The sequence below is a fragment of the Hypomesus transpacificus genome, chromosome 26 (genome assembly GCF_021917145.1).
Source record: "Hypomesus transpacificus isolate Combined female chromosome 26, fHypTra1, whole genome shotgun sequence".
NCBI lineage: Eukaryota > Metazoa > Chordata > Actinopteri > Osmeriformes > Osmeridae > Hypomesus > Hypomesus transpacificus.
This window is the reverse complement of record NC_061085.1, coordinates 814,504-838,061: the sequence shown is the minus strand read 5'-3', so window position 1 is coordinate 838,061 and position 23,558 is coordinate 814,504. Positions and strand designations below refer to the sequence as shown.

At 40.5% G+C, this 23,558-nt stretch overlaps 1 protein-coding gene across 1 annotated transcript in view; it reads right to left on the bottom strand.

The window, feature by feature from the left end:
* Positions 1 to 610: 610 nt before the first annotated feature.
* The window catches only part of zbtb37 (zinc finger and BTB domain containing 37), a 33,556-nt gene continuing 10,608 nt past the window's right edge, over positions 611 to 23,558 (bottom strand). Inside the window, 1 exon segment of the mRNA XM_047049549.1 lies at positions 611 to 6,447. Within this exon segment, the coding sequence (XP_046905505.1) occupies positions 5,929 to 6,447 (519 nt within the window). The 3' untranslated portion in view covers positions 611 to 5,928.

Below are 23,558 nucleotides of genomic sequence, written 5' to 3'. Positions count from 1 at the left end.
TGCAAGTCATTGTTGTAGATCATGCTTGCAAACACAGCATGCAGCTGCATTTAATGTCCAAATGTCTAAGGTTACACATTAACCCCACATCTCTAGAGGTCTATGGAGGTTTCTTCTGGGAAGGAATAATAGTTTAAGAAAAAAAATGTTTTGAAATGCGTTTCCCAGATTCGTTAGGAAGCTCTTAACGCTAAGAGCTTCTTAGGAGCGTTCTAAGAACGCTCTAGAACGCTCTTAGAGCGCTCCTAAGAAGCTCTTAACGTAAAGAGCTTCTTAACGAATCTGGGAAACCCGGCCAAGGTCTATAACAGTGTTTCACATATCCCTGTTAATGAAAATATAGTCACAGATAATATTTTGGGCTTTATTGCTTGAAAAGGTATTCAGCCCCCAAAAGTATTGTCAAATGTTATTGTCTGTACAGTTTAAGTATATACAAGTTTTTTCCAGACTGTTAAGTAGTTCAGTCAAGACATTCATTTGACCATTTATTGTTAAACATAGACCTGGACATTTTGTTACAGACAACGGCCGGGTTTCCCAGATTCATTAAGAAGCTCTTAACGCTAAGAGCGTTCTACAGCGTTCTTAGAACGCTCTTAAGCAGCTTTTAGCGTTAAGAGCTTCTTAACAAATCTGGGAAACCCGGCCAACATGGGAGAGATGCTGGAGGGTGGCAGCAGCATAGTAATACAGAAACCGGGAGTGAATGTAGGAATATCTGCTGCATAATAATACCGCCTTATTGGACGTGGGCCAATGGGCTTGAAGCAGGCTAACATAGGTGTAGTTAATGAGCGTAATGAGGCGCACTGCCCGAGTGCCATGTCTGAACTAGGCTTCGCTCATTAAGTGCAATATTTGACCTCGTATTGTTTCATTAATAAAGAGGATACATACTTTTTGAGAGGTATGACAGACATTTTCCACTAAACAAAACGTCTACAAAAGAGTGATAAATTATACAGAAACATAGATCAACAACACCATCTTAAAGACGCCGAACATATATTAGAGCTCAGTGTAGTCTATTATTCAGTATGTGGAAAAACAAAACTACAGCCTTGCTTTGATTTAAAATGACGTTCATGGCTCAACAATCTACAAGGATCTGCACCAAAAGTGCCTTTATGGCAAGACTGAAAAGGATTGTCCATAAAATGTCTTCTGGAAGATATTTCAAAGATGTGGTAAAAAGTATTGTGGTCTGATGAGACTAAAGTAGGACTTTTGGGCTTGAAATGTTGAAGCATGAATCTAACACTGCCCATCAGCCAGGTAATACCATTCATACTAAAGTATGGTATTCATGGTATCATGCTCTCTGGATTCTTTTCAAAAGCAATCTGAAATCTGGATTAATGGTAAGAAAGTGGGGACGAAGTTTGTCTCACACAGCCAGATCAACACTTAGTTGCTTAAGATGAAAGATTAAGATGAAAATGAAGAAAATATATGTCCATGAGCAGCCCAGACACAGTCCATACCTTAACTCCTTTGAACATCTGTTGCAAGACATTAAAACTGACTCCACCACCATTCCCTAATCTGGCACGGGAACCTGGCAGGAATGGACAAATCTTGATCCATCACATTGTGAAAAATATGCATTCACATTGTGAAACAGATGTATTAACTGCGACAGCTGCGAGATGTGGTTCCACTGATCAAGAGGAATTTTTTATGTTTAAAAATAATAATAATTGCGACTATACTAAAGTGTGGCATTCATGAAGTCCAAGGTAGTGGGAATTATTCGTGTAAAACAGTGAGGGCTCAATACTTTTTCAAAGTGCTGTATCTAGGTTGTTTATTTTGTGGCTTACAACAATATTATTATATATGCATCAGTGTCATTGCATATTAACAATTATTTCAGTCGTGACATGGAAAATAAGTTATGAATATCTGATGAGACAACAGACAAATACATAAAATCCCAAGAAAAGTGAGATGTTCCTCATTTTAAATCATCATCGAAATCATTTTTGGCATGAGTTGCATGTACATTCTAGTATAAGTCATATTTGGCATTGTAAACGCCAAATAAAAATGCATTGCCATGTGTGGGGGGGGGGGGGGGGCAGTAAATCCATACCTGTAAGTAATTGCAGTGTTCTGAGAAAGTAAAAAGAGGCCCTTAAAAACAAATATTGACCAAAATATTTATTATTTATTCGATGCACATGGCTGAACCTAGCTAAAAAGCAAGGAGGAATGCAGCGAATGTGGAATGTATGGTGAGATTTTTTAAGCTGTAATTACTTGGAAACTCATTATCTGGACACTTCACATTAATCAGATCATGTTCTTTCTCATGCAGATTTGGGATGTTTGGATGCATTGTTCTGTATAGATATCTTTGACCTACTTTAACAACAAAAACTTGATGGGGTTAGCAGCCCTACCCTAAATTGAATGATGTCTCTGTCCCTTGCTACTGGACAGATTTTTTCTTCTGTAGACAGGATTGCTTACAGGCCCTCCAAGTTATGTTTTTTGTAAAGAAAATGAAAAATAACAATTAACCCTACTTTCAATGGGTTGTATCCCTTTCAACTAAACTTTGGGTATGTGCACGTCTCAATATCGCCTTAAATGCTAAGACTAAGATTGTAAAGAATGTCACCATGCTGATACGTTTATCAAGCTTGCCACAAATTAGTTTAAGATGAGAAAAGCTATGGCAATTCTATTTACCGTATTTTTCAGAAATAAAATCGTGGCTTGTCCCCCGATTTTACAGTTTTGTGGTTGTACGGCTTATAGCCTGGTTTTAGAACAAAAAAGTGCCTTTGTCCCAAGATCTCTACAGACCGTGCAGCTAATTGAAGGCTCAACACTGGAACGTAGGCTTATTGAAAGAGGAATTATTTACTGTGTCGTCTCAGTTACAGTATCAGGGCTTGGAAATACAGTGACTTGCTAAAGTTGGCAAATGGCTAGTAGAACCTATTTTTTCATAATAATTTCAGTAAATCAAACAGCTGCAAGACCCAGTGAAATGTTATATACAACTAGGAAACCAACGTTAGGCTGTGTTCACACTTGACTTATTTTTTCAGAAAAAAGCGCTGCCTTCAGCGCCTTTTTTACCTGCAACCCTATGGGAAAAGGCGGACGCATTTAAAAAAAGCGGCCGCCTTTTAAAAACTTCAAAAAAAGCGCAGCGCCCAATGCCTTTTTGATTTCAATTTTCTCAACTTTTCAGAAAAGCGTTGGGTGACGTCAAGCACCTTTCTGACAGCTGCAGGACGAGGAGAGTAGGTACGCGTGTACCTTCCCTAGTAACCTTCTACCTTAGTTACCAGGCTATGGCTCCTCAAAAGACAAAGCTAAAGCAAGTAATTGCATTTCATTCGTCATAGTAGCTAGCTATCAATAAGTAACCAGCCAAAAATAACGGATAATAATGTATCGGTAGAATGTATGAGTCCCGTTCAGGTTACAGAATTCTCGCGCTGAAAGTGCTCAAAAGGCGCTGAAGGCAGCGCTTTTTTCTAAAAAAAGAAGTCAAGTGCGAACACGGCCTTAGCTAGCATCGCTAACGACATTGGCTAATTCAACCTCGGTAGGTTATCCTAAGGATTTGCAAGCTAGCTAAACTTATACTATATCTAAAATAATTTGTAGACATAACAATGGATTTTGCCACACATGGACATACTTTCCACAACTGAAGTGTGTTTCGGCATGCTGTAAGATCACCTATAGCCTACTCGTGCATTGCTTGGTATCATTGTACCCGTATCAACTGCGGTATATATTTCAGTACGGGTTAAAATCCGATTTACAAACATAAAGCTCCCATTCTGGTGAGGTGCGGGTTATAGAAAATGCGGCTTGTTTTCCCAAAAATACGGTACATCATAAAGAAATGTTAATACAGGCATGTTTACAAGATGTTGATGATTAATCAAGCTTGATGATGTGGTATTTTGAGTACAAGATTCTAGGTAAAACTCAGTACTTTTGTTGTCTTAATACAAAGGAGTGTTAACTTAATATTAAGGAGAGTAAACAAAATATACCTGATATAAACAGGTGTCGTGTGCACCTGTTTTGCCTGAAGAAAACAGACTGAGGGATACTGTAACAATCTGTCTAGTAACAGTATAAAAATGATAATAAATAAACAAAATCATACAGTGAACATATCAGTAGCTGTTTTTCACCATTTGGTTACAAAAAACCTGTTTCACTCAGTCACCCACAAATGATTCACAGCTCTGTCTAAAATGAGAATAGCAACTAATGTGCTACTGCCCTTGAAAAAAAATATCCAAAAAGTAAATTAGGTTCTATTTAACTTAAATGTCTGTATCGCTTTACATACTTCTTAAAAATATGTTTTAGTCCTCCCCTTTGCAAGTGATAGACATAGCTAGTTAATCTCCTCCACTCAATTCCTTTGGTTTCAAGGAAGCCTCCTTGGTTTGTAGATTAATTTCCAGATGAGACCATAGAGCAGGCTTCAGTCTTTCTTGGTGGTGATAAGAAATCCATGGCTCTATTGGGCTCCTGCTGTCTTGGGGCAATGTTAAACCCACAAGGCCTTATTTGTCCTTTCTCCTCAGGTTTGTCTAGTTTCCCCCCTTATATATACAAGTTAGAAATATTTTGAAGACCCAACTAGCAAAAATTTCACTTATAAAACTAGTTAACAGTTAACCAGCACATACAAATGGGAGAAACAATTTGAGTGCATCATCCAATCTGTTTGGAGGAGAGCTGTATTGCGTAGTGACGAGGTAACAGATGTATTGTAGCTTATCTGAGGTTGAAGATAATCAAGTTTCCATGTGTTCTGGAATTTCAATATGCATTGAAAGGTATATGGCTTCATTTGAATTTTACACATTTCCACAGGGACAAGTCATTATATTTCTTTACAATATATTAACTTTTCATTGCTATAGTCTTTACTTAACCTCTTTTACCTGAAAGTTATGTAAAAATATGTTTCAAAGCCTGAATAAACAACCATTTGTATCTCCCCAGAAATGTCTTGATGGACAACGTTTAAAGAAATTCGGAACTTTCTATGACTTTTATCATCTAGCACATTTAGAAATACCTTCTTTGGGGTAAAAAAACAAACAAACAAAAAAACAAAGGATTATCAACCATTCCATCTGTTGCTCAGGCATAGTAATGCCCACATTGTCATCCTAAAGTCATAATCTTTAACAGATAAATTGCTGTGGAGATATGTTTATTTTAAATATGTCAGGGCGAAAGAGGTTAAGAAGAATTTGAAGTTTTTTGTTGTCTTTTTTTCAAAGTGAATGCTTTTTTCTGTTGCATTTAAGCGTTTGTTGCACAATAAGTATTGGCAAGTATGTGAAAGAAAGCCAGATAATCCATCACATTCCTAAATCACTCAAGATTGTCTCAAGGCAAAAATAATTTATTTTTAGAAACTCAGTTCAAGTATTTTGGCAAAGTTAATTAATTTGTCAAAATTCCGACAAGTAAACCCCATTATCTTATGAATATCCATAGTAAAAAGTATAAAACTGTAACACAGAAAAATAGACAAGGCAAAATAGACAATAAATATCACTGTGTTCAGTGGTATATGAGGTTGTTGGAGTATGTGGCATTTCTTCTTATGTTAGCTTTATCTGTTTTGTGAAGGTAGATGCGGTTTAAAGCGTAAATATAATTTATGCACTATGTAATGCAAAGTTTTCTATATTATAACAATGCAAACTACTGTTGCATTGCTCGAAACTTCTGTATGTTGTATAATTGAAAAGATTCAAAAAATGTAATTCCATACAGATTTGTAACCTATCACTTACATTTTCAACCTTTTCTGTCCAAGCTTCTTTAATAAAAACCTTTACAGTTGTCTTCGGTTTGAATAATTCAAAATCTTACCCTCTGTATCCCTCTAACCCTGTTGTCTATTTTTTCTCTCTGTCAATCAGGCCCTGTAGTGGAAACCGATGCTAGGATTCCTTCTCCAAAGGAGTTACCTTCACTGCTGCCTTCCTCAGGCTGCCCATGGCAGGGTGAACCCTCCTCATTGTGAACCCCTCTGGAGGTGACAGAGACTGTGGTGGTCTCTGGGGAGGCACTGTGGGCTACCTCCTGAGGGGCACAGCCAGGATGGTTCTTGCGGAAGTGCTGGTTGAGGATGGCCTGAAAGGGGAAGCTCTTGCCACAGACGTGGCAATGAAAAGGCTTGTTGCCTGTGTGCTTGCGGATATGGTACTCAAGTTGATCCTTGCGTGTGTACTTCTTCCCGCAAATGCGACAGACAAATGGAGTAATGCCCATGTGTAGGCGCATGTGGCGGTCCAGACTGCCCTTTTGGTTGAACGACTTACAACAGTAAATGCAGGTGAGCCGTGGGTTGTAGCGGAACCAGCGGTCCCCGACCTGCTCGCGCAAGTATTCCTCATATCCGCCCATGTCAAATACTGCGTGGTCCTCCCCCTGGCCAAGAGGCAAAGAAACAACAGATATATGTTAAGGTGAAGACTTTTGCTGTGACATCTCAAAGAAAGCAATTACATGTCAACTACATTAGGGGAAGCAGAAAACTAAGTATCTAAACAAACAAAAACACAGTGAACCCACAAATGCTGCTAGGCTTCAGCTTAAACTTTTGACGCAATGTTTTATTTAGCCCTACTTATTAGGGGTGCAAAACCCGAACCGCAAAAAAACCTAATTGTTAAACACACAAACCACGGCCCGGTTTTTACATGTAAGCCACGATTTTTCGGATCTGGAAGGAACTGGAGAGAGGCAAATCATACGAAGGTAGATGGCATGTGAAGGCGAAAGGTTAGCGAAAGGAAAAACAAAGATTGAAGAATTGTTATGTTTGCTTTAACCCTTGTGCTGCCTTCGGGTCACATGACCTAAAGGTTAATAACGAACCATTGTTGTGTTTACTCAATTTTACCCAATACAAAAACAAATAAAAATAATTGTATTTTAACCGTCGCAATGTGGAGGGTCTGAGACAGCCCAACGGGTAAAAGAAAATGCTTAATTCTTTTTTGTATGCGTCGCAATATGACGGTGGGTCACAATGACTGATGGGTGAGAATGACCTGAAGATAACACAAGGGTTAAATATCCTGAGTAATATTTGCTTCAGAAATAATGTTGATTTCATATGTTATCAAATCTCTGGATGTAAGACATGTTATTCATGCAGAGAAAATACAGATATAACACTGAAAAGGTAATGTTTTTTTTCTTCCCCCTAATGTGCTAAACAAACCGAATCGAAACTGAAACCGTGACCCATAAACTGCAATACAAACCAAACCGTGGGCTTGTTGAATTGTTGCACCCCTACTAGTTATATGAAGTTTGTCTTAACTGAATAAAAAAACTTTTACTGGAATTTTGCTATATCAATATCTCTTTCAGACATCTGCATTCGCACTAGTTCTATTTTGCAACACAAAAGTTAGTTTTTGTGTTTGACAAAGTAAAACAATAAATATAATTCCAGGAATCTCTGTGTGTCTTGGTTTGATTATCTCAACAACTGGGCACTGTATGAAGGCATATGTATTCCTCAGAGGAGTGCAGTGCCATGTGCGACAATGTTCGTATGTGCTGTTCGTGAAAAATGATTTGACCCAAAAGATAACACAGGCACTTTATGCAAAAACGTTGCGCTGAATGTTCCCCCTTCTCATCAATACGGCACATGAACCAATTGTCAATCAGTTTTTTATTCAGCAAATCACTTATTAAAACCAACTATTATAATTGTATTATAAGGGGGGAGGTACACAAAAAACTCATGCTCCATCCATTTGTTTAGTAGCCTGAGGTTTAGCCCTGTATTACAGGGATTTGATTGCTATTGTTTTGCAAGGCAATCAAATGAAGGCTTACTTACTGGACAACATTTCAATAGGTAATTCAGAAATTAATAAAGAACACTTTATTTGATGTATAGATCAGTGAATGAATGAATTAATGCGTTTACTGATAATCCATGTGTATGTGTAGTAATATCTCTAATTGAAAGGTTTTAATAATCTCCTATTAAGTTAACACCAAATCAATGAAACGACATCTTAAATCACTGACTGCATCATGGGCACAGGCAATGTTGTAATATACATGCCACCCAGATTTCTGTTTGATAATTGTGAGAAAAAAGTTCATTGTAAGAGTTTATAGTCCCAAAATGTTTTAATGTGCAACCTATTTGTGCACTGTTTTCTGTACATTGGGGGGCAAAGGTTTGGAACATACTGTAAAAAGAATGAACAACGCATCTCCGCTTCCTTCCACTGTAAAAAAATGAAGCCAAAATATCCTGCACAGTAGTGATCGGATGGTGAGCCGCGGTATCGAGGTCCCACCCATCGCCCGACCCAATCGAGAGCACTTACCAGCCCTATTTATATGGTCAATTAACAAATAAAAAACAAACTGATCAAAATAATTTGCCCTTGAACAGAGATCAGCGTGATAAGAACTACCTAAAATGACAGCAACTATCTTTGGAAAAAAAAAAGATGTGCACTTTTTTTTGTTTGGCTCATGTCCCATCAGATAACATGGAGGGGGCGAGACTTATGACCTATACTGCAGCCAGCCACCAGGGAGCGATCGAGATGTTTTACATTACATTTAGGCATCTATCAGATGCTCTTATCCAGAGCGACTTACAGTAAGTACAGGGACATTCCCCCGAGGCAAGAAGGGTGAAGTGCCTTGCCCAAGGACACAACATCATGCCAGGAATAGAACCGGCAACCTTCTGATTCATAGCCCGATTCCCTAACTGCTCACCCATCTGACTCTTGGCTTCACTTTTCAGAGCTGTTATTCTGTAAATTATTTTTACAGTCATCATGAATCAAAAACAGATATTTCTCTTAAGAAAAGACAAGCCCATTTCCAGCAGCCATCACTCCAACACCTTATCCTTGAATAATCATGCTAAATAGCTAATTTGGTACTAGACAATTCATTGGAGCAGGACAGGCTACCTATATGTCTACCTACCAGCGTGCACTCTGCCCAATGCGGAGTGTATTGGGCAACACTGTAGTTTTGTGGGAGTCGCTTTGAAGGGAGGGGGTGGGATTTTTTGGTTTGAATCATGTCAAACAGAAGCTAAAACAGCTAGCTTTGCAAAACTTGCCTAACCCAGCTTTAAGTCATCGCAAAGTATTGTTAGAACATAACTGATGCACAGTAACGTGAACAGTTTCATCACTGAAAAAAAATAATTTTTTATCAAATCAAGACAGGCCCTTATCCAGCAGCCGTCACTCCAACATCTCATCCTTGAGAAACCACGCCAAATTGCAAATTTGGTCCTTGAAAAACACTTAGCATTATATCAATCCCCATAATTTTGGGACAGGGGCAATAATAGTCTGGAAAAAGTAAGTGTTATGGGAAAAAAAAGCTGGAGGAACATTTTGCAGCTAACTAGGTTAATTCAAACAGGTCATTAACCAGGGTTTTTCTTGCATAGAGAAAATTTGGGTGCGCCCCTAAGCAATCCTTAAGTCATGACACAGCGGGAACAACAATTGTAATCATAAAATGCTAATATGTTTTGTAAAGCGGATAAACATAACAAATAAATGAATTTTGCATATTTACACATGAGCGAATTGAATCATATTACAGTCATGGCCGAAATTGTTGGCACCCCGGAAATGTCTCCGGAAAATCAAGTATTTCTCACATAAAAGTATTTCAGAAAAAAAAGGTTTTGCTATACACATGTTTATTCCTTTGGTGTGTATTGAAAAGAAAAAAAAAGGGAGGAAAAAAAGGGAGAAAAAAAAAGAGCAAATTTGACATAATATCACACAAAACTCAAGGCTGGTCATGATTCTTGGCACCCTTAACTTAATATTTGGTTGGACACCCTTTGGAAAAAATTACTGAAATCAGTCGCTTCCTATAACCATCAATAAGCTTCTTACACCTCTCATCCGGAATTTTGGACCACTCTTCCTTTGCAAACTGCTCCAGGGCTGTGTTTCCCGAAAGCGTTGTAAGCCTAAATTGATCGTAGAGTCCATCGTACAATGGATCTTAGTTGTACGGGCCGTTTCCCGAAACCATCGTAGCTAAAGAGGCACTTGAAAATCGTCGTAGATTAACGAGAGCCCCAGACCAGTCGTAGATCGCTAAGTGCATCGTAGCACAAAGACTCAGTGGAGACACACGTAGGCTGACCATGAAAACTACATTAAACTAATGCTGAAAGATACTTCCGATGGAAAATAAGATTATTTTGGTTCTCTTTTTACACCAGTTATGATGGAACTGGGATATTTGTTAAGCCATACAAGTTTTTAAGTGCCGAAAACATATCTGAATCCCGTTTATTCTCAAGTAAATTTTGGTTACAAAAAATAATTGGATTTGGTGGGTTTGGCGCATGCAATGAAGGTATTTAAAAAACTATGTCAGTCTTATTTAAAATACTATAACATTGAAACGTGGCTGTTGTAATGTGGAAGAGTAACTAGAAATGCATTAACGTAACGCTTTTACCAGTACAATTACACAACAATAATTGAACATTGAAAATGTTTATCAGAATGATAGGGCTGGTAGCATGCCCATAGATAGTTTGCGCTGACACTGATGCTCCCTGAGCCTGCAGGACAGCTTAAATTTCTTTTGCACTTGTTTGGGGCTGCTTACCCACCATCCGGACTATCCTGCGTTGCAACCTTTCATCAATTTTTCTCTTCCGTCCACGCCCAGAGAGATTAGCTACAGTGCCATGGATTGCAAACTTCTTGATAATGTTGCGCACTGTGGACAAAGGTACATCTAGATCTCTGGAGATGGACTTGTAACCTTGAGATTGTTGATATTTTTCCAAAATTTTGGTTCTCAAGTCCTCAGACAGTTCTCTTCTACTCTTTCTGTTGTCCGTGCTTAGTGTGGCACACACAATCAAAGCTAAGTGAACTTCTCTCCTTTTTATCTGCTCTCAGGTGTGATTTTTATATTGCCCACACCTGTTACTTGCCCCAGGTGAGTTTAAAGGAGCATCACCTACTTGAAACAATCTTATTTATCCACAATTTTGTGTGACATTATGTCCAATTTGCTTTTCTTCCTCCCTTTTTTTGTTTTGTTCCAATACACACAAAGGGAATAAACATGTGGATAGTGTAGCAAACCAGGGGAGTCAGACCAGCCAATCCGGCCCCGAAGGCGGGTCCCTCGACTTCGATTGGGGGAGGTGATAAAGGGAGTCTACCTGCCATGGCACTGGTCACACCTGGAGCCCATTAGGCAATCAGGCGAGGGCTTAAAGGGGAGCCTGCCCAAGGCAGCAGGGGGAGAGAGAACGAGAGAGACAACCCTGGATGAGCGTTGCCAATAACCTTTCCCTCTGCTTTGACCCCCCAGAACCGCACTCCGTAAAGGACCCCAGACCCCGGATGGGAAGACCCCTAATTTGAAGTTTGTCCCACTACCCTTACCCTGGAACCCTTAGTAAAACCCATTTATGTTAACCCCCGTGTCTGAGTCCTATTTTATGGTGTATCGGGCCTTCAAGTCCCCTGGGTTGCTACAATAGCAAAACATGTGTTACTGCAATACTTTTCTCTGAGAAATACTTTTTCTGGAGACATTTCTGGGGTGCCAACAATTTCAGCCATGACTGTATATGACTTTGATAATTTGCAACTATTTTGCAAATGGTAGTCTAAACCATTCATGAATATGATAAGGTACGCCTAATAAAAGGAAATGACAGCATGGGCTGTCAGGTTAGGATCATTGGATTCACAATAGTGTAATTTAAAATAATAAGAGACACGGACAAACTACAGGGCTCCGTGACTCCTTGAGTCGGCCGGCCACTTTGTTTCCACTTTCTACACACATTACTACCTCCTTCACAATCAAAGTCCCCTTATTACAATTCCTGCCTTACATTATGCCAACTCAATAAAATAGCTGAAAATAGCATTTCTGAAATATAACTGCAAGGAGCGATGCAGGTTCCTCCTCAAAAAAATATTATAAAATGTACATTGTAGAAGGTCAAGTGTTGGACAACAAGAGAGCAAAATTAATTAATGCTTGGCAACAACTGGCTGAATGGAGATTAGATCTCAAGAGCATGTGGTTGCAAGTCAGGCTCTCTATTCTCTCTGCTTCACATCAACTGTTGAGATTTATGAATTGAAAGGGCAGAATATTAGCTTTGGGACAAGCTTTAAGCAGCTGTAATTCAGTCATCTTTTGACATTTCAAAGTGAAATTGTGCACGGTACTTCAGAGTAATGTCCTCTTGAAGTCTGTTAGGTTTGTAAAATCATCAGTCAAAACCATTTGCATTAATGACACATAGATATTGAGGTAATGTGGTGGACATTTACATAAATAAACTTTTGCAGTCATTTTGTATTTCATACTTTATTCCTGATCACCCTATAGGAAAACATGTATCTTACACATGAAAAACCCTGACTTAAGTCAATTGGGCCAATGGTTCATGAGAACATGTTTGTAGGTTTTCCCAAGATTTCACTGTTCAGCTAAAGCTATCATGGCAGACCTTATGGGTCCTTGAGGCTTTTTTGTTCCTAATGAGAAATAAGGCATGTACACCAAGTTTCAGAATAATTGGAGCAATGGGGTGTAAATGCCATCCCTTTGAAAATGTTACTTGTGGGCGTGGCCTGTGGCACCCCCTAAAGTAAAATGTGGCCCATATTTGGTGTGGGGGTACCAACTGGCCTGTAGTATCAATGTGCCAAATTACAACATTTCTGACCAGGGACCTTTTAAGACGTTGGGGCACAAGGAGAAGATAAATAATAAGAATACCATCAAAAACAATAGGTTTCCTCCTACCGGAGAAATCCTAATTACACATGGCTCTCATTTTAGCAATACCTAAAATGTCCTGACAATAAATGAAGAACATTACATGTTTTTCAAAAGGCACATTCATTTTCCGACTATGTTTTTGCTCTGTGCAAGTACCATCTAGTGACCATTATGTGTCAATAACAACATCCCTGTCTGAAGACTCACTGGTCATTTTAACCATATCGCACTTCTAATATGTAAAACAGTCTTGACATTTCAAGTGTTAAATTAAACTTAACATTGTCTGTGTCTGAGTTACCACAGTATGCAATTGACGTTTGGTCTAAAGGTCAATTTTCAGAGAAATTTTATTTTTTCAAAAAAACAACAACTTGTAAAACATTGTTTTGAGAACGAAAGCTCTACAATGCTTGAAATGGTCAAAAAACTTTCATACAACGGTCCAGATGTAAAACCCCAATTCCAAAAAGGTTTGGACACTGTGTAAAATAAAAATCAATGATTTTCCAACACCTCTCAAAATGTTGGGACAGGGGCAATAATAGTCTGGAAAAAGTAAGTGTTACGGGAAAAAAAAGCTGGAGGAACATTTTGCAGCTAACTAGGTTAACTGCAAACAGGTAATTAACCAGGGTTTTTACTGCATAGAGAACATTTTGGTGCGCGCCTAAGCCGTTTTCCTGAGCGCCTATGACAAATCCCGAGCGCCTAAGGTAAAAGTCACAGATGAAAATGAAAAGAAAAGGCTGTGTTCATCACGCGTGCAATGCATGTCATTCTCAATAGTATGTTTCAAGTAGGCTACAGCCGAACCCTTGTTCTGTGTTGATCAATAGTAATCGAGTTGATAAGCGTGTCTTCTTGTCTGATCAATACGCAACTGTGAAGCGCGCGAACGGACAGAGTGGCCAGTAAACTGTCGTTCCGCTGCGAGGGCCAGCCAGACGTGCACGAATACACCTGTACAAATACAAATGACATTACTACTGAAAATGCTGACTAAAGTTTCATTAACGATTTCCAACGCGGCCTCCATTGGTATTCTTAACCTGGAATGATAATATATAGTATAGGCACGAAGAAAATACAAGGAAATTGCAAAACACCTGGGAATAAATACATTGATTAGAAAATATATATAAAGTTATATGTGCTCACTATAACTTCTATTGGAGCCGTCATCGCAATTAATCCCTTGTGCAGTCCATGTCCACGAATATGTTTAATAGCATTTTTCAAGTACAGCCGAATCCTCGTTCTGTTATGATCAATAGTAATTGTGTTGATAGAAAGATCGAGTGTGTCTTCTTGTCTGATCAAGTTTGTCTCAACAAACTGTGATGTGCGCGAACAATAGCTTGCTTCGAAAAACTTGAATTTCATAATTTGTGTGTTCCATTTCTGACCACTGGTTAGTTCTAGATTCTATTGATATACATTTCATTAGTTTGCATATACAGTGCCCTCCAAAAGTATTGGAACAGTGAGGCCAATTCCTTTATTTTTGCTGTAGACTGAAAACATTTGGGCTTGACATCAAACGATGAATGTGAAACCAGAGATCAACGTTTCAGCTTTTATTTCCAGGTATTTACATCAGGATCTGATGCACAAATTAGAAAATATCACCTTTTTGTTCGAACCCACCCATTTGTCACGTGAGCAAAAGTATTGGAACATATGACTGACAGGTGTGTTTTGTTGCCCAGGTGTGTCCTATTACATACATTATTCAATCAATAAATACCACTGAATGTCTACACTCAGGTTCAGATTGGGTAAGATAGGTTTTGTCTATGCAGACTGTATTCAGAGGTAAAAACAACATGAAAACCGGAGCGCTGTCTTTGGGTGAAAAACAAGCAATTGTGAGTCTTAGAGAAGATGGAAAATCAATCAGAGCCATTGCAGAAACATTGGCCATAGCCAGTACAACCATTTGGAATGTCCTGAAGAAGAAGAAAACTACTGGTGTACTAAGTAACAGACGTCGAACAGGTAGACCAAGGAAAACATCAGCAGTTGATGACAGAAACATTGTGAGAGCTGTAAAGAAAGACCCTAAAACAACTGTTAGTGAGATCAGCAACAACCTCCAGATGGCAGGAGTGAAGGTATCACTATCTACTGTTCGCAGAAGACTTCATGAACAAAAGCACAAGGGCTACACCAGAAGATGCAAACCACTCATTAGCAAGAAGAATAGGAAGGCCAGGCTGGAATTTGCCAAAAAGTACAGAGATGAACCTCAAAAATTCTGGGACAAAGTTTTATGGACTGATGAGACAAAGATTAACTTTTACCAAAGTGATGGAAAGGCTAAAGTTTGGAGAAAGAAAGGAACTGCTCATGATCCCAAACACACAAGCTCATCTGTGAAACACGGTGGAGGTAATGTCATGGCTTGGGCTTGCATGGCTTCTTCTAGGACGGGCTCATTAATCTTCATTGAGGATTTAACACATGATGGTAGCAGCAAAATGAACTCGGAAGTCTACAGAAACATTTTGTCTGCCAATTTAAGGAAAGATGCAACCAAACTGATTGGCAGAGCCTTCATCATGCAGCAAGATAACGACCCAAAACACACTGCCAAAACAACAAAGGAGTTTATCAGGGGCAAGAAATGGAAGGTATTAGACTGGCCAAGTCAATCTCCAGACTTAAACCCTATAGAGCATGCATTTTACCTGCTTAAGAGGAGACTGAAGGGAGGAACCCCACAAAACAAACAACAACTGAAAGAGGCTGCAGTGAAAGCCTGGGAAAGCATCAAAAAGGAAGAATGCAAAAGTTTGGTGACGTCAATGGGTCACAGACTTGCTGCAGTTATTGAAAGCAAAGGATTTGCAACTAAATATTAAGTCTTATTCACTTAAATATGTTTTAAGTATATCTGTTCCAATACTTTTGCTCACATGACAAATGGGTGGATTCAAACAAAATGTGATATTTTCTTAGTTGTGCATCAGATCCTGATGTAAATACCTGGAAATAAAAGCTGAAACGTTGATCTCTGGTCTCACGTTCATTATTTGATGTCAAGCCCAAATGTTTTCAGTCTACAGCAAAAATAAAGGAATTCGCCTCACTGTTCCAATACTTTTGGAGGGCACTGTACATATGTAAAGAGGTAAACCTTGATAATCTTTGAACCATACTAGTTCTGTTAACGATTAAAATATTTAATTGCGATTCATCGCATTAATGTCATAGTTAACTTGCGATGAATCACAATTATTCACATTTTTTTTTCTATTCTAAATGTCCCTAGATTTCTTTTTGTCCATTATTTTTTCTCGTTTTTTAATTTAGGAAGTTTTAGTATTAGGGTTAGTATAGTCGATTATTTATTGCTATCTGTATATTTAGGAAGTTTCACTTATTTAAGCTCAGCATAGATGTAAATTATGTTCTGTGTACTTGTATGTTATGTTATGCCAGGTGCTTGCGTTGTCTTGTCTTAAGAATTTCAGTGCCCAGTCTGACCTTGTGTTGTTCTGTGTACCTGACAAATAAAATACTTGAACCATTGAAACCTCTTTCCTATCAAAATTTCACTTTTTGAAACTGCAACTTGCAAAGCTAGCTTTTGAAACAGTGCAAGTTGTGGCGCAGGTTATCGGAGTGAAGCATCATTGGCCCGCCAACAGCCGTGTAAAGTCGCCTAGGGGGGAGTGAAGTTCGCGAAAGCTCGCCTCCAGGGGGGTGGGGGGTGGAGCTTGCGATAGTCATGTAAAAGGTGCATGTTTGTCCAGATCTATTTTTCTGCAAGATAGCTAGAGCAGCTGAAGCTGAGTTGAATCACGATAGTTTGTTTGTTAAGCTGTACTGATGTAAGCTAGTAATGTTACCCACCGAAGGCGATCCTGTTTGCGTCGACAACAGAAGTGGAAACAACTAACGTAATCATTTCAAATGATATCTAGAGATCCGGTGTGGTGTTGTAGTTTTTCTAACGTCAGTAGTTGTTGCAACAGCATGTGAAAAAAACTAAAAAGTTTGCTAGGCCAAAAAGAATGTTAATCTCGCATTAAAATAATTGACGCCATTAAAATGGGTTTGCGTTAATGTCGTTAATAACGCGTTTTACTGACAGCACTAAACCATACATGATGCACCATGGGGATTGGACTATTGTCAATTTATTATCTATTGTAATCTAAAGTGGAAACAAAATGATTTCCTCAAGCATAGCCTCCATTATTGACCCAGGAAAAAACCCTGTAAGAACATGATAAAAAAAGTATCTTAGAGAGGGTGAGTCTGTCAGATGTGTAAAGATGGGCAGAGGTTCACCAATCTCCAAAAAACTGCATCTACAAATTGTGGAACAATTTCAGAATAATGTACTTCAACGTAAAATTGCCAAGACTTTACATTTACATTTAAGCATTTACCAGACGCTTTTATCCAAAGCGACTTCCAAGAGAGAGCTTTACAAAAGAGCATAGGTCACTTATCATAACAACGAGGTAGCCCCAAACATTGCAAGCAGCCAAAACATGAAGCATACATTGTGAAAACCAAATAAGTGCCAAAAGGAAGAACCATAAGAGCATGCAGTTAAGCAAGTTACAATTAAACAACATGACACTTTGAATATTTAATAATTTACAGTATATAATATCATCAAAAGATTATGTATATCAATCAATTCTAAACACAAATTATACACACCATAACAACAAAGTGAAAAAAGAATTAATTAATATTTTTTATAGATAATCAAAAATTAAGAAATAAAATATAACATATATAACTATTCACAGCCTTTGCTAAATTATTTGCCAGCAATTACAGCCTCAAGTCTTTTTGAGCCTCAATTCTTCTTTGCAGGACCTCTCACGCTCCATCAGGTTGGATGGGGGGCGTTGGTGCACAGCTATTTTCTGATCTCTCCAGAGATAGGGTTCAAGTTCGGGCTCTAGCTGGGCCACTCAAGGACATTCACAGATTTTTCCTGAAGCCACTCCATTATCTTGGTTGTGTGCTTAGGGTCATTGTCCTGTTGGAAGATAAGCCTTCGCCCCAGTCTGAGGTCCAGTGCACTCTGGAGCAGGTTTTCATGAAGGATGTCTCTGTACATTGCTGCATTCATCTTTCCCTCAATCCTGACTCGTCTCCCAGTTTATTCCGCTGAAAAACATCCCCACAGCATGATGCTGCCACCACCAAGCGTCACTGTAGGATGGTATTGGCCAGGTGATGAGCGGTGCCTAGTTTCCTCCGGACATGACGCTTGGCATTCAGGCCAAGAGTTCAATCTTTGTTTCATCAGACCAGATCATTTTGTTTCTCATGGTCTGAGAGTCCTTCGGGTGCCTTTTGGCAAACTCCAGGTGGGCTGTCATGTGCATTTTACTGAGGAGTGGCTTCCGTCTGGTCACTCTATCATACAGGCCTGATTGGTGGATTGCTGCAGAGATAGTTGTCTTTCTGAAAGGTTCTTCTCTCTTCATAGAGCAAGGCTGGAGCTCTGTCAGAGTGACCATCGAGTTCTTGGTCACCTCTCTGACCAAGGCCCTTCTCCCCCGATTGCTTAGTTTGGCCAGGTTGGCCCACTCTAGGAAGAGTCCTGGTGGTTCCAAACTTTTTCCATAAGGTGGCAAAAAACACTCATGTGTATGATGGCCCGCAGCCGTATAATTTTGAACCAAGTACACATGAGAGTGCAAATAAGTAATTGCCGAGACTTGATGGCCGTCAAGGCCAATTAAATGGATGGTCCGAGGAGAATAAGTGGAGACTTGGTGAAGTGTCCTAGTGAGTTGCTATCATTTAGCAACGCAGCAATGACCTCTGGAGCTAGTCTACGAACAGCAGTGCATATATATATTTTTTTTACTGTCAGTGAATAGCACAGAGTAAAAGTCAACGTTTTCTTTATATCTAGTGACAGTGATCATTCAGGGCCTGACATTAACTTTTTGAGGCACTTTGGACAAGTAGCCTACATTTACGTTTCACTTTTCCATGCACAAAAGTTATGTCCGGGTAAAGATTGTGTCTTTGACCAACGAAGATGAGCTGGAATATTATACAAATTCCAACAATTGAGGTGTTATAGAAAAATGTTATTTGTTACATTAAACCGTTACACAATTTCTGCAGAATGAAACACTTTCTGTTATCTACTGTATTGCAGCTTCGTCCCAATTTCTCTACAGACCGTGCAGCTAATTTAATGCTCAACACTTGAACGGGGGCTTATTACTTGAAAGAGGAATTATTTACTGCGTCTTCTCAGTTACACTATCGGGGCTTGGAAATACTGTGACTTGCTAAATTAGGCAAATGGCTAGTAGAACATAACATTTAATAATAATTTCAGTCAATCAAACAGATGCAAGACCCAGTGAAATGTTATATACAGCTGGCAAACATTAGCTAGCATCGCTAACGACATTGGCTAACTCAACTTCGGTAGGCTATCCTTAGTATTTGCAAGCTGGCCATTGCAAGTAATATGGCATTTTATTTTGTTTTAGTTTAAACGTGTCCAGTGGGGCAAGTACTTTTGTCTTCCATTTGCCCTACAAAAAAATCCACTTGTCCCGGACAATGTCGTTAGCTGTAGTTCAGATAAGTAGACAGTACTACCGGTAAACTTATCTAAACTAATACCAATTTGTATTGTATTTTATATCGTTGGAAAGCCTGATTAATCACCTTTACAACGAGGTATCTTGAAACGATCGTGCATTCGTGGAATGAGCAACACAGCTATCCGAGTGGGTAGCGGCCAAAGAAATGTGCCAAAATCCCCTGCAATATTCGTCTGTTGGTATTCACTCTTGTTTTGAGTTGCTTGGTTGATTGTATGATTGCACTCTCCCACAGTAACAAGGAAAAAACAACACATATTGGCCAACATTTTACACTGTCAGGGACATCAGTAGCGTGTGGAAGATCCATACGCAGCCACAACAGCTTGGCACCTCCTCCTCATGCTGTTCACCAGCCTGGTCACACACTGCTTTGGGATGGCATCCCATTCTTCAACCAGGATTTGTCGCAAGTCAGCCAACATGTTTGCGTTGGTCACTCTGGCACATACAGCACCCCCAAACTGATCCCACTTGAGGCTCAAAACGAGAGTGAATACCAACAGAAGAATATTGCAGGGGATTTTGGCACATTTTGGGCCGCTACCCACACGGTTAGCTGTGAAAGTTGTACCTCGTTGTAAAGGTGACTAATCAGGCTTTCCAACGCTATAAAATACGATACCAATTGGTATTATTGAAGGGGAGGAATAATCGACCGAAATAACGTTTCCAAACCTTTTTTGAGGAGTTTATATTAATGTCACCGAAAAATTACATTATAAAATACACAATTTAATATTAAAATGATGGCAGCCTCGGCCATTCGGTGCGCTCTGTTTTGTTTTGTCTGTTAATTCAGTGTTCTGCCAAGAGTTCTCTAACAAGAGACGTTCTTCTAAACATCAGGACAACAACTCCTATGGATTTATTTCCAATTTTTCTGCTTCCAGCCACAGACTTAGTGGGCATTATAGTCAAAGCCACCCTCGGCTTTGTCCTAGCAACGAAGCAACGCAGGAGGGGTAAACGAGCCGGTGCACTGGTGCGACTTCGTCGGCGTGGGGCTCGCACAGCGTTACCGGGGATATTTCTTTCCAGTGTGCGTTCGCTGAGCAACAAACTGGACAAAATGGTGTGAAAAACAAAGACTTTCATTGATCTTCTGTTTTATGCTTTACAGAGACATGGATGGGTGATCTGATCCTGCTACATCTGGCAGGTTTTAAACTGCTGAGAGCGGATCGAGACTCTTCCGGCAAATCGAAAGGCGGTGGTATTTGTTTTTACACTAACAGTGGCTGGTGTGAAGATGTGACAGTGACACTGCAGCACTGTTCTCCTGATCTGGAATAATTTTTTATTAACTGTAAACCTTTTTACTCGCCACGCGAGTTTGCGTCATTCATTCTGGTCGGCATCTACATGCCTCCGCAGGCTAGGGTCAACGAGGCACAACGCGTGCTCGCCAGCCAGATATTGAGTGTGGAGCATGCTAATACGGATTCCTTGGTTATTGTACTAGGCGACTTTAACAAAGGCAATCACACCCAAGAACTCCCGAAATATAGACAATTCATTAAATGCCCAAACAGAGAAGGGAACACTTTGGATTACTGCTACTCTACAATCAGTAAAGCCTACCATGCGGTCCTCCAGCAGCACTGGGACACTGACCACGCCATGGTCCACCTGATTCCTGCATACAGGCAGAAGCTAAAGCGCTGTAAGTGCTGTGAGGACATCGAAACAGTGGACCAGCGATGCTATGGAGGATCTGCGGGCGTACTTGGACTGTACTGACTGGGATATGTTCACGACTGCTACCAATGGTCTGGATGAGCTCACGGAGGTTGTGACATCATACATCAGCTTCTGTGAGGACTGCTGCATACCAACACACACCAGGGTGAGCTTCAACAACGACAAACCCTGGTTTACAGCTAAACTTAGAAGAATGAGACTGGTCAAAGAGGCCGTGTTTAGGAGTGGGGATAGAGACAGATTCAAGGAGTCGAAGTACAGGTTTAGCAAGGCGGTGAAAGAGGCTAAACGTACTGAGGGAGACTAAGGCTGAATCTCAATAATCCCCCTTACCCCTTAAGGGCTACATATCCCTAAGAAATGGAACGCCACTTGGTTACGGGTACGTCATCTAGCACGTATCGATATCTCCAAAGCAAGTAGTGTTATGCACTGATATCAAACGAAATTCACTGCTAATGGAGTTTACTCAAAACTGTAGACATGCTAGTCAGAGAAATGCGGGACTGTTGTGCAAATCCGCACTGTAACATTTGCGTACCAAACTAGCGATTTTTACAAACATTTTAATTAGGAAAATGGGTGCAAATATATATGTACAGGACTGTGTATACCACAAAACAAGACTGTCATTTTTTATCAATTAATTAAGCCGAAAATATTACATTTATCAGACTCTCTGGATGATCTGGCCGCCATTGTTGCCGGTCGCGCAGTATTCACATAGCCCTAGGTTTCAAGTAAGCTCCCGATTTTACTTGGTATTAAGGGGCCACTAGCTCTCATGGGAACGAGCAAAACGCAGGGGAAGGGGAAAGGGTAAGGGGGAGTATTGGGATTCGGCCTAAAACACCAATTCTCTGCTAAAGACTCTGCTTCTGTCTGGAGAGGGCTCAAGCAGATTACCAACTTCAAGCCCAGAGCCCCCCACTCTATTAACTACTCTCACCTGGCCTACAGTTCTACTGTAGATTTGACAGACAATTGGACTGTCCTGAGCTATCCCTTCCCTCCCCCCCGCCCTATCAACACGGTGAGACTCTCTCCATTCAGGAGGGTGAAGTTAACAGACTTTTCAAGAGGCAGAACCCTCGCAAAGCGGCTGGGCCGGACGCTTTCTCCTCTGCCACCTTCAAGCACTGCACTGACCAGTTGTCTCCGATGTTCACCACCATCTTCAACACCTCCCTGAAAACATGCCATGTGCCAGCCTATCTCACGTCTTCCACGATCATCCCTGTGCCCAAAAAGCCAGGGCCAACAGGACGTAATGACTACAGACCCTGACCTCTGTAGTTATGAAGTCTTTCGAGCGCCTGGAGCTGGCACACGTCAAATCCATCACAGACCCTCTACTGGACCCCCTGCAGTTTGCCTACAGAACCAACAGGTCTGTGGACAATGCAGTTAACATGGCCCTCCACTTCACCCTACAGCACCTGGACTCCTAAGCATCCAATGCCAGGATCCTGTTTGTGGACTTGAGCTCTGCCTTCAACACCATCATCCCCGCCCTGCTTCAGGATGAGCTCTCCTAGCTTAACGTGCCTGCGTCCACCAGCAGGTGGATCACAGACTTCCTGTCTGACAGGAAGCAGTGCATTAAGCTGGGAACACAAGTCTCTGACTCCCGGTCCATCAGCACCGGATCTCCTCAGGGCTGCGTCCTTTCTCCTCTGCTCTTCTCCCTGTACACCAACAGCTGCACCTCCAGTCATCCGTCCGTCAAACTCCTGAAGTTTGCGGACGACACCACCCTCATTGGGCTCATCTCTGGTGGAGATGAGTCGGACTACAGGTGGGAAGCTGACAACCTGGTGTAGCCAGAACAACCTACAGCTCAATACTCTTAAGACAGTGGAGATGGTTGTGGACTTCAGAAAGAATACAACCCCACTCACCCCCATCACCCTGTGCGACTCCCCAGTCAAGACAATGATGGTGCACTTCTAAACAGCCATCAGTCCATCCTCACCTCCTCCATCACCATCTGGTACGCTGCTGCCACTGCCAAGGACAATAGCAGACTGCAGCATATCATCCTCACTGCTGAGAAGGTGATTGGCTGCAATCTGCCTACCCTTGTGGACCTGCACACCTCGAGGACCCTGAAGCGAACGGGGAAGATTGTGGCAGACTCCTTCCACCCTGAACATTCTGTTTCACCCACTCCCCTCCGGCAGAAGGCTGCGGTCCATCAGGACCAAAACCTCACACCACAAGAACAGTTTCTTTCCATCTGCCACTGGCCTCTTCAACACGGACACGGGTTCACACAGACTTAAACCACAGACTTTAAACCATTGCCATTATTGCACCCATGTCATTTTGCAGTAAGCACCCTATTTGTATTATTCAATTTTTGTACATTATAGCTATTTTATAATTGATATTTATTTTATTCTACATACCTGTCCCCTT